At 38.1% G+C, this 12075-nt stretch overlaps 2 protein-coding genes across 4 annotated transcripts; one reads left to right on the top strand and one right to left on the bottom strand.

Annotated features, from left to right (window-relative positions):
- Positions 1-316: 316 nt before the first annotated feature.
- Positions 317-1571, bottom strand: LOC108819577 (uncharacterized). Its single transcript, XM_018592636.2, has 4 exons — positions 1345-1571; positions 1149-1231; positions 645-700; positions 317-555 (listed from the first exon to the last, which is right to left on the bottom strand). Exons 1-4 carry the CDS (start codon positions 1514-1516, stop codon positions 471-473), a joined length of 396 nt encoding a protein of 131 aa, XP_018448138.2. The 5' UTR covers positions 1517-1571; the 3' UTR covers positions 317-470.
- Positions 1572-1951: 380 nt separating this feature from the next.
- Positions 1952-5820, top strand: LOC108819051 (putative 3,4-dihydroxy-2-butanone kinase). Of its 3 annotated transcripts, none has more exons than XM_056991686.1 (20): positions 1952-2111; positions 2326-2399; positions 2507-2522; positions 2598-2710; positions 2790-2837; positions 2919-2990; positions 3072-3161; positions 3251-3424; positions 3546-3629; positions 3720-3775; positions 3876-4006; positions 4082-4174; positions 4295-4359; positions 4448-4591; positions 4676-4719; positions 4808-4891; positions 4983-5056; positions 5132-5244; positions 5326-5421; positions 5493-5820. In XM_056991686.1, exons 1-20 carry the CDS (start codon positions 2072-2074, stop codon positions 5616-5618), a joined length of 1737 nt encoding a protein of 578 aa, XP_056847666.1. In that variant the 5' UTR covers positions 1952-2071; the 3' UTR covers positions 5619-5820. The 3 variants fall into 3 exon arrangements, with proteins under 3 accessions (XP_056847666.1, XP_056847665.1, XP_056847664.1); XM_056991685.1 differs by having other exon boundaries at positions 2459-2522; XM_056991684.1 differs by having other exon boundaries at positions 1989-2111; positions 2198-2399; positions 2459-2522.
- Positions 5821-12075: the final 6255 nt, after the last annotated feature.

The raw sequence follows: 12075 nt of genomic DNA, 5'->3' as shown, positions 1-12075 counted from the left end.
TCAGATAACTGATGTCTTTACTAAACCGTTGTTCTCTCCTAGGTTCTACTCGCTTGTTGGCAAGATGGCTCTCAAATCTCTATACTTGCCATCTTGAGGGGGAATATTAGAGTAACCGGTTTAGTTATAATTGATTTCGTTGGTTTGCCGGTTTATTTGTTTGTTACGATAACCGGGTTACTATATATGTAATCATTTCTTCTTCAACAATCAATAAGAAAAATATGAGTTTGTTACATCGTCTTCTTCTTTTCCTCTGTTGAACACTAAGAGACTGTTCTTGAAAAGATAATCGAGAATGTATAGAGGAATGAAATAAGCATTGAACACTGATGATATATATATTTGTTTACAAGCTGTTGTTGATACTCACTGTTTTCTTCAGGTTTAGTGGTATTAGATGTAGGAAAACAATAAAAGACTTTACTTATATGGTTTTGAGGAACCAAGTCTCTCTATACTCAAGTAGATTACTCGTCCTTGTGTGTCTCTCTCTTCACAGCTTCTTCCAAAAGCTCCAGGTCCTTGTTGTACTTGCAGATACGGTAGATGCACCTGTACAAAAGATAGATTATCAGTAAAATCACCCTGAGACCTTCTGTGTGTATGTGTGTGACTGATAATAGGTGATGATGTTTATTTACCAGTAGAGAAGAATTCCTGCAGCGCACAGAACAGCATTCCTCTGAGCCTTGTAGATCTGTGGTTCAAACAGTTAGTAAGCAATCTGAGGCATTTCGACAAAACTAGGGATGAACTAACTATCCGAGAGTTTGATACTTGTCCAGGAAACATACAACTTGAGATATAGATAATGAAGCGCTACCAAGGGTTAAAAAAAAAGAGATAATAATGTGCACATTCCTAAAATTATTCATCTTTTGAGAAAGTAATACACCCGCACATCGTGTAAACTAACTAGTTAATGTAGGAGCTGGTGAGGGAGTAAAAAATATCTATACAACTTACTTAGCTAAATCTCAGAGATGTTACATAAAAACTTGAATATTCAGATCAAAACAGGACCAAACTCTCAGCCTAACAATTTTCACATCAAAGTGTACAGTAAAAACATTTGTGATAACTTTTACCATTCCTTTTTTTTTGTGCTAAATTATAACTTTTAGCATTCTCCAATAGATACTTACAGATTTCTCGTAACGGTCACGCTCTGTAGCAGTGCAGACCTCAGATGAGCAAGAGAGTCTATGTTCATTCTTCCAGTATATATCTGAAAACAGAGCAAACAAAAGCCACAGAATCACTCGCAGATCAAAAGGAAAAATCAGAAGTGATTGAGATATATATATATATATAGAGAGAGAGAGAGAGAGGTGTGGTCACCGCAGAGCTGAAAGGCGGCGAAGGCGACGATGGAAGCAGCAGGTTGGAGAATGAGAGAGACAAGTGACACGACGCGTTTCTTCACTAGCATAGGGTAAGGTAAAGTCAGCAACACCGCGATCACAGCTTCGGCGGCCACCACGTACGAAAGAATCAGCCATTGCAAAGCCATCTTCTCTTCTTCTTCTGGATCTCTTCCTTGTCTTCTCTTTTCCGTGCGAAGTAGACAAAGAATAATAATCTAGTTATAGACGAACCGAACCGTGTATGAGGAGGAGGAACACGTGTTTTTTTCTTACTAATTAAGTCATTTGTTTTACTTGCTGGGCTCACCTCCGGCCCAATACATCGGTTTAGTTCAATATGTGAAGCTTCGGTTTATATCGGTTGAGTTTCTCCTACTGTTCGATTTAGCCAGGTTATAATTTAGGTTTAGCTCGGTTTGTTTTAGGTTCATCTCGGTTTAGTAATTGAATTTCTCCAATTTTGGTTTTTATTTCCGGTTTACTTGCTGGGGTCACATACATCGGTTAAATTGAGTATGTTAATTATTCGGTTTAGTTGGATTGAGTCTCTCCAATTTGTCGGTTTATTTCGGTTAAGCTTCTTCCTCTTCGTCTCCTCTCCTCACTGCCATTGTTGACTCTCTCTCAAAGCTTCTTCTTTATTTCTCTATGTGAGCTTTCTCCGATTCGCAAGTCTTAGATCACCTTGACAGCTAAGCACCATGGCTACTCCAGCTAAGAAGTTCATCAACAACCCCAACGGTTCGTCCTCACACGTCTCCTCCTTCCTTCTCCTTTTATGTTACCCTGTTTTTGAAATCGTAAACTCTCTGTTTCCGGCGCTTAAGTTCTGTGTGGTGCATGTTGATGGGGAGGACTGTTGAGTGTTGACTTTTATCTCTATATGCCCAAATGCGTTACTGTGTCTCTGCAAGAGAGAATGATCATAAGCTCTTTCATTCGTTACTTACTGCAGATGTAGTAACAGAGTTCATCGAGGGTCTGGTCGAAACTTATCCTGGACTTCAGTACTTGGATGGCCTCCCTGAGGTTACTAAAAAGATCTTTCCTTTTTCGTTTGTGCAAAATCCTCAGCTAGTTTTTCACAGGTCAAGGTTGTACTACGAGCTGATGTTTCTGCTGCTGATTATGACAAGGTTGCTGTTATATCAGGTATCATCATGAGTTTCTTGTCCGAACCTTGTTTATGTTTAGTTTAATCTTACGCAATTTGCTATTTTGTAACAGGAGGTGGAAGTGGGCATGAACCAGCACAAGCTGGATACGTGGGAGAAGGAATGCTCACCGCAGCTATTTGCGGTGATGTCTTTGCTTCACCACCAGTTGATTCCATTCTAGCTGTAAGTCTCCCCCAAATTTTTTTTTTTGTCTTTTCTTGAAGCTTTCAAGTGAATGGTGAACTTTTTGTGTAACTCACAGGGGATTCGAGCTGTAACTGGTCCAATGGGATGCCTCTTGGTTGTCACGGTACATATCAATTAAGCTTAGAAGAGTTATGGATTTCTAGCTCTCAATGTTTTTGGCTGATTCTAGTTTCTCCTCTGACAGAACTATACTGGTGATCGCTTGAACTTTGGCCTAGCAGCTGAGCTAGCTAAAACTGAGGGTTTCAAAGTAGAGGTAAAACTGTCTGTTTATTGTTTTAAGACTTTGGTGAGAGCGTTAGTGGATAGAGTGACATGATCTGTTTTTTTTTTGTAGACTGTGATTGTTGGAGATGACTGTGCTCTCCCACCGCCACGTGGCATAGCTGGACGCAGAGGTTTAGCTGGAACAATTCTAGTACATAAGGTTCTTACTCTTCCTTCCTCTTTGTTTTCCCTCTATCTACACTTTAAGCCTTCTGACGGTTTTTTATTAATTCTTATTGTTAAGGATAGGTGGCTGGAGCAGCAGCAGCTGCTGGTCTTTCCTTAGAAGAAGTTGCGGCAGAGGCAAAGCATGCATCTGAGGTGGTTGGGACCATGGGAGTTGCACTGACTGTTTGTTCGCTTCCGGGACAGGCTACATCAGATCGTTTGGGTCCAGAGAAAATGGAACTTGGGCTTGGTGTTGTATGTTGTTTCCCTTTCTTACTTTATTTTATGACAAAGTAAAGAGAGAGATAGAGAGAGCAAATTCATGTTCTGTCGTATCTTTGACTTTTCATCTTTCTATTTTGAAATTTTCATTCAGCATGGAGAACCTGGTGCTGCTGTGGTCGACATTCAACCTGTGGATGTTGTAGTCTCCCATGTTCTTCAACAGATACTGAGTCCAGTATGTGCATTATTCCTGTTTTCTTCTTTCCATATTACTATCTTGATGTTATTCACTTGCATTTATGTGTTTCATTCATTATAACTGCAGGAGACTAATTATGTTCCGATTACACGTGGTAACAGTGTGGTTCTGATGGTTAATGGGTAAGCTCCATCTTCCTATATAGGAGATCCTTGTATGTACTTTTACCATACTATGTATGGTCTAACCAGTGAGTATATTTATTTATTTCATGTTGTGCAGCTTAGGTGGTACCCCTCTGATGGAACTTATGATTGCTGCTGGAAAAGCAGTCCCTAAACTACAGTTAGAATTTGGACTTGCCGTTGATAGAGTGTATACTGGATCTTTTATGTCATCTCTTGATATGGCAGGTTGATTACTTTTTGTTGTTGTTGTATCTATGGAGAGTCATTGTGCTGTTGCTCTTAAACTTCTTCCCTTCTCAGGTTTCTCTATGTCGATCATGAAGGCTGACCAGTCAATTTTAAAGCGTTTGGATGCTCCTACCAAGGCACCTAGTTGGCCAGTTGGCACAGATGGTGTGTGTGAGATGTAGTTAAATTGGTCTTTCTTGTTCCTTTGATACTTTTTCTATTAGAACTTGCAAGTCTTTGTGGTTTCTTGTCTTGTTTCATTTTAAGTTAAATTTATCTATACAGGGAACCGCCCACCAGCAAAGATCCCCGTTCCGCTGCCTCCCTTCCAACAGAACAAAAACGAAGAGGCAAGTGTTTTAGGATTCAGTGAGATGTGATAATCTCTCTATCAGTTTCATTTAAACTTGCCATATGATAATGGTTACTTGATATTAGTCTCTAGGCCGACCTCAAGAACTTAGTCAACAAGGTCAAGTTCTTGAGGCAGCTATTGAAGCAGCAGCAACTGTGGTCATCAGTTTGAAAGATAGTTTGAACGAATGGGATGGAAAAGTAGGAGACGGAGACTGTGGATCAACAGTAAGTCCGGTTCTATATCCTTAATTTTTTTTTTTTTGCATTGTGCATGTCATAAAACCTTAGGCACCCCTTCGCCATTCACAGATGTGCAGAGGCGCAAAAGCTATTCTGGAGGACATGAAGAATTAGTAAGCCACTTTACTTCTTGTACCCCTTCTGTTTGCGTGATTTCTTACTACTACAGTTTGATCCAACTGTTACTACTCTGTTCGCTAGTTATCCGCTCAATGACGCTGCTGAAACAGTGAATGAGATTGGTTCATCTATCAGAAGAGTCATGGGGGGAACGAGCGGAATAATGTAAATCTTTGTATATGTTTCTGAAATGATTATTTCCGTACAAATGGTCATGTGTTTAGTATCTACTGATAAAGTCATGTGACAAAAACAGTTACAGTCTCCTCTGTAAGGCAGCTTACGCTGAGTTAAAAGCTAACGCTCAGTCAGAAGTCACTCCCAAAAACTGTAAGATAACGTTTCTTGCACTGTCATTAAACGGCACATGTTGGCATTATAAATTTGTTTTCCTCTTGAAATTAGGGTCTGATGCACTCAAGTCATCGATCTCTGCTGTCAGTAAATATGGTGGAGCAAGCGCGGGATATAGAACGATGTTAGATGCTCTCATCCCAGCTTCAAAAGTCCTAGAGGAGGTGACTGATAAATAGTTTACTTCTTACCAAAAATGGATATTTGTTTAATTACTAATGAGTTTTTGGTTTGATTGTGAGTAGAAGCTGAGTGTTGGCGAGGATCCTGTTTCTGCTTTTGTTCTGTCTGCTGAAGCAGCAACAGCGGGAGCTGAATCGACCATTCAGATGCAAGCACAGGTGAGTTTTATTGAGCTTGGACGTGTAAATTTATTTTCAATGTGATGTGATGGTTGAGGAATGGAGTACAGGCCGGGAGATCGAGCTATGTGTCGGCTGAGATTCTTGCATCAATTCCTGATCCGGGTGCAATGGCTGCTGCAGCATGGTACAGCGCTACTGCAAGAGCCGTAAAGGAGCAGAGCCAGGGGTTATGAATTGTGAGAGGTTATTACTAGCTTTGTTTTTGACTACTTGTTTTATTGCCTCAAGGATCGTCTTTGTATCTAGTGAGTCTAAAAGTTCTCGCTGTGAGGACTCTGTTTGCATGCAACAAAAATGACTCAAGGTTCTTGTAAAATGCTTCCCCTCGTTTTTATGTAAAAAAAAAAGTGTGAAATGTGATTGTTTGAGTGACTATTTTTGGCTGTTTATATTAAATATTCTCATTTTCAAAATTAAAGTGACATGGGCCCAGGCGAAATAGGTGAGAATCAATGGAGATAGTCAACTGAGCAATCACCACGACTAGTTGAAGAAGAAGAAGAAACAATGAGAAGACAAGTCTTGACACTCTCAGGAGTAGCCTTCCAGCTAAGGAGAAGAATAGGTGGAAAATCTTTTAAGATTTTCTATGCTCGAATTCGTGTCAAATGTTTATGTTGAATTTGTCTTGGTTCCTTAACAAACAAAATCAGATGGGAAATGCTTCTTCTTAATTAAGTAGATATAAAAGTTTTGCTATCGTTTATTGTGTTTTCCAGAAATAAAAGGATAGGATGCAATGAACACTTCAGAGGAGCTAAAGTTTGTAAAGGAAGTAGCAAGTGCAACCTAGTGTTATTCTTGTTCCTGTTTACAGGTACATGTTAGTCTTTAGTTACTTCGTTGTTTCTAGTAATTTTAAAAGTCGTGACCAGCATCATATGTATATGGAGCTTGACATTTGGGTTTTCTAGTGTTTATTTAGTGGGGAAGCTGCCTCCGGTTTGATAAATGAGTCTGAGATGACTAAGTATCCGAAAAGTTGGGAGAGAGAGAAGATATTGCTCATACACACTGGTGGGCATCTTTGGTTGTATGATAAGGTTGATCAAATGTCTTCTCTGATGGGTAATTGGTACCGGATGGATGGATGTTGAAGAACAAAAAAAAGGACCCATATGTGAATCAAGACAGTAGTACTACTAAGATTTACTTACATCAATCTTATCGTTTCTGTATCTTCTTCTACCCAAAATAATAATAATATTTTGATGGGGCCAATGAAACTTTGTCTGAGAACACAACAATATGTTTGTAGAAAATTAACTATTTCTCTAATAGTCCATAATGTCATTATTGTTTTATTTGAAAGCAGCGTTTTTGTAATTATTCATTTTCTTTTGTACCTATCGTTGTGTCAAAACTGATGTATCGTCCGTATATGAAAACATCAGTTACCAAAACAATGAAATAAATTTCAAATAGCTTGCCATCAAGTAGCTTTCTAATGGGTACACCAAGTTCAGGTAAAGAACAAAGTAACCAGTTGGAACTAGAGAAACGTCAAATCAGTTAATTGTATAAAGCAAGAAAATAAACAGACATTAATATGAAATCAAACCACGTGCTGACCCATCAATAATATTCCAAAATTAGTAAAAATAGTAAAGGTTTCAAAAAGCGTCAATTGCAGGTCTTATTTCTATGAAAATGAAAGAGTGAAATCACAAGTTTAAAAAACAAACTATTATCTTGCCCAACATGATCTCTTCAATTCGAGAGATGAGATGTGGATTATACAAATGTGCTATATATAGAAGCATGGTAACAAACTATTATCTTGCCCAACATGATCTCTTCAATTCGAGAGATGAGATGTGGATTATACAAATGTGCTATATATAGAAGCATGGTTTACTTCAAAATGATCAAAATAAATTCAGTTTTATAATTCTTAATCAATGTCTTAGTCTATAGTCTAACACCAACGTTGATTGAAAAAACATTTAAATAAATAAATTGCCCCCACCAAATCTTATTTATCCTATTTTTACCCATTGGTAAAATAAAACTCGTATTCAATGCATTCCTCCTTTAACATATATAGCCTGATGAGTCAGTCCTATACATATCCTCGGCGTTACGTCCATGACCATGAATTTTGTTTTATGATGGAGATTAGTAGAATTGAAATGAAAACTTCACAAATTTTAAGGCATACAAAGTCCGTTGTTGCTTGTAAAACTATTACCATTTACAATGCTTTTCAAAATAAAGATCGCTCTCTAACCTTCAGTCATTGCTTACAAGGAAAATTAAGAAGTTTAATAATTTAAAAGAAAAAACTAATCACAAAGCCTTCATTTACATATCTTTCACATACACAAATAAATAAATCTTTTTCACAAATAAATAAATCTATATTGGCAAAATCAAAACTGAAACATAAATATGAAATCAAACCACGCGATGACCCCTCTTCACGTTCTCGAAATAGTAATATAGCAAACTTGTCACAAAAGTACCATTTCCCTCAAAGCACAGGTTAGACTGTTTTACAACAACGAAAAGAGAGTTGCCTAAGTTTTAAAGTAATTTTAGTTTCCAAAAAAAGTTTTAAAGTATTTCATTTATTAATTTTTGCCCAACGGCTTTCATTTATTCATTTTTGTCCTCTGTTTTTTTTTTTTTGAAAAAAAGCTTTTATATTATTATATAGGTCAGAAGGCAGATTTTGTTGGGCATAGCCCATTACATCAAAAAACCAATTGAACCAAGTAATTAGAGAAAGAGAAAGAGATTAGTGATGGTAGAGTAATGGCGACAAAAACAAATTAAGGTTGAGGAAGTTGAAGAGGTACAGTGGTCTAGAGCCAGTGCTGCATCATCAGAGTTGAGAGGCGAGGGTTGCTGTCCCGGAAAGAAGAAATCTTGTTTTTGATAAGGGAGATAGTCGTTGAGGAGATCAATGACGAGGGCCGGAAGAGTTGGCGGTGAATCTTCGAGTTTCTCTCATTCCACAGGAGATAGATTGTTGATTGCCAAGCTAAAAGGGAGAGAAGTTTTCGGTGGCGAAGCAGAGATAGCGATTGCATGGCAGATAGACATACCAGCCATTGTCTCACCAGAGTACATCCAGCTTTTGCCGCCATAATCTCCCACACTGCAAACGAGAAGGAGCAATCAAAGAAAATGTGATCTCTTCTTTCTAGGGCCGAGTTACATAGCACACATCGCGGATCAGTTTGGAGTCCCCATTCCAATAATCTGTCTTTTGTCGGGCAACAGCTTAAGACAACGAGCCAAGAGAAGAAGTTGTGCTTTGGTATCCCTCTTTGCGTCCAGACAACCTTCAGCCAAGGTACCTGTGGTTTATGGTCTTTGATTAGATTGTAGATCATGCCCGTAGAGTAAGAAGTTAACTCTAAGCCTTCCGGTTGCCAAATGTAGGAGTCTTCAAGATCATTGAGGGAGACAGTAGTCAGATGTGTTATCAGTGCAAGCTGTTCATCGGATCTAGGATTAGGGAGTGTCCAAATCCCATTCCTATTCAAGTCTGCCACAGTTGCGTGTATTCTAGTACCTAAAGTTAAGGAAGGTGGAAGCCTAAGGAAGTTTTTGATGCTCCCGAAAGGACTCCAGTTCTCAAACCAAAAGGAGGTACTTTTTCCATTCTCTAGTCTCACTTTAATCCAGCCAAATATCAAATCTCTGCTCCTCAATAGATTCTTCACTGTGTATGAGTGACTGTTTCTCTCGCAGGGTTCAAAAATTGCTGATGTTGCCTGAGAGAATATGCTTAATGAATCAAGCCACCCATATCGATCCCGCTCTGAAGAAGAGCAGCCAAACCAACTTCAATTGACACACTCTATTCCAGTGCACTAAGTCATGGACACCCAATCCTCCTTCTGATTTTGCAAGGGTTATGGTTTCCCATGATACACGCGCTGAGTGATGTCTTTCTGTAGTGCCACGCCATAGGTAATCCCCGCATAGTGAGTTAATAAGTTTGATGCAGCTCTTAGGGATAGTGAATGTAGCACACCAAAAATTCAATATCCCAGCTATGACAGTATTGATCAGCAAAAGCCTTCCCACAAAAGATAGAAATCTAGCCGTCCAACTATTGACTTTCCGTTTCACTTGTTGTATCAGGGGTTCACAATTGGCAAGAGATAGCTTTTTGGTGCAAAGAGGAATTCCAAGGTATCTGACAGGGAGAACATCTTTAGTGAGCCCGGTTTCAGAAGTGATTTAATCCACCTCTGTCGTAGAGAGACCACATGTGAAGAAGGATGTCTTGGCAATGCTGACCGAGAGCCCTGAAACCAGTGAGAACTGATGAAGGACCTGCAGGATATTCTTCACCGATCTGAGGGAGCCATCACAAAATATGAGTAAGTCATCTGCGAAACACAAATGAGTTAGTTTTGAATTTTTGCAGTGGTGATGGTATCTAAATTCCCCTTCCTCTGCAGCTTTATTTAGGAGAATAGAGAGGCAGTTCATTGCCATTACAAACAGGTAGGGAGACAGAGGGTCTCCCTGTCTGAGGCCACGATTGCTCCTAAAATAACCTTGCACCGTGCCATTGAAACCAATCATGAAGGAAGGAGTAGTAATGCATGGGTAGACCCAAGAGAGATAATCATGCGGGATGTCAAGTCCTTGAAGAAGGTTGAAGATGAAGTTCCAGTTGACTGTGTCAAAGGCTTTCGCAATATCTACCTTCAAGGTAATTCTTTTTGGTCCTCTGTCCTTGTGATATCCATGAACGATTTCTGAGGCTAGCATAGTGTTTTCCACCAAGAGCCTTCTTTGAACAAATGCTGTCTGATTGGACAGGATTAGTGAAAGGAGAAGGGGTTTTAGACGTTTGACTAGAAGCTTGGAGATGATCTTGAAGACGGTGTTGCAGTAGGAGATGGGACGGTAGTCAGTTAGTGCAGAAGCTCCAATTCTCTTAGGTACCAGCGTCAGAATGGTGGCATTAGCAGCTGGTGGAAGAAAACCTGATACAAAAAAGGATTGAATGCTTCTGACCAGTTCCGACCCTAGAATCCGCCAAGCACTCTTGAAGAAGCTAGCAGTTAGGCTTTCTGGACCCGGGGACTTGTTCTTGTTGAGTTTGAATAGCATTTTGCTGATTTCCTCTGAAGAAGGGAAGATAGACATGGATGCAGCTTAGATAGGAGAGCAATGAAAATCAGATAACTGACGAAACCATTCCGGTGAAGAAGGGAGAGTGGTTGACACTTGAGGAGTCAGCAGTTGCCGGAAGTGTGAGATCGCCATTTCTCCCATGCGTATAGGGTCCGTGATTATTTCACCAGATGGCAAGGTGAAAGATCTAATAGAGTTGATGGAGTTCCTCAGTTGAGTCAGCCGATGAAAGAAAGTTGTGTTGTAGTCCCCTTCCCGCAACCAGCTGATTCTGGAGCGTTGACGAAAGTAGCTCTCTTCAATAGTTCTGAGGAAGTTCCAACAATCACGGAGTTCTTTTTCTTCCCTGAAGTTCTCGCAGTTGGGTCATTCAGTGCCTTAACCTGAAGTTCTCGCCAATTGGATCATTCAGTTATGCCATTTTTGTCCTCTGCCACTACAAAAAAAAGTGGTATTAATAGCACATTATGATAGCATTGTTTTCAGAAGTGCTATAAAAGATCAATTTTTAATTTTTTTATTTATATTGATAGCAGTTAATAAGCGCTATTGCGGAAAATTAATGAGCGGGAAAAGAAAAACACTAATACGGCCAATACTTAGGTGAAAATTAGACAGATGCCAAGACATAACTTTTTTTTCTTTTCAATAGCACATTATAATAGCTTTGTTTTGAGAACTGTTATGAAATGTCAAATTTTAATCTTTAAAACCCTAAACTCTAAACATGTTTTAAACCCTAAACTCTAAACACAAATCTTAAACTTTAATCTTTTCATACTTATAACCTGGAATCATAAACTTAAACTCAGACACAAACCTTAAATCTCTAGTCACACCATATACCCTAAACATACATTTAAACCCTAAACTCTATACACAAACCTTATACTCCAAATTATAAATAAAACACAAACATATTGTATTCAACACCTTTAATGTTTATACTCTAGTTCCAAATCTTGAATTAAAACTCAAATTTTAGTTATTTTTTATTCCAACATCTTAAAACTAACTCTTTAACATTACACTTCAAACCCTAAACTCTACATCCAAACTTCAAATATAAAATTCTCTACTTAAATCTTTTTTTTCTAAAAATAGATTTATACTCAAATTAAAAAAATACAAATCTAAGACCAAATACCATTTTTTTACTCAAAACACTCTATCATAAATATCAATCTTAAAATTTTAGTCAATTACTTTATTTTTGTTCACAGTTTATACTACTTTAAATTAAAATAAAATTATATTTTCTAATTTTATTCTCAGTTTTAAAAATTTAAAACTTAAAATTTGAATTATAAACTACAAAATATAAATTTTGAATAAACCACAACTTAAAAAATTATCAAAATAGTGAAAGACATGACAAAAGAAAAAAAAAAGATTAAGTTACCATTTTGCGTAAAAACACACACTCTCATCCGGTCTCAAAATAAAATAAATCACAAAATAGAATATAGCTATTAAAAAGAAAAACAAAATTTCTGACCAATCAAAAACAAATACAAGGATAAC

The sequence above is a fragment of the Raphanus sativus genome, chromosome 8 (assembly GCF_000801105.2).
Source record: "Raphanus sativus cultivar WK10039 chromosome 8, ASM80110v3, whole genome shotgun sequence".
Taxonomy (NCBI): domain Eukaryota; kingdom Viridiplantae; phylum Streptophyta; class Magnoliopsida; order Brassicales; family Brassicaceae; genus Raphanus; species Raphanus sativus.
The sequence above is the reverse complement of the archived record's forward strand: the minus strand, read 5'-3'. Positions and strand labels throughout refer to the sequence as shown.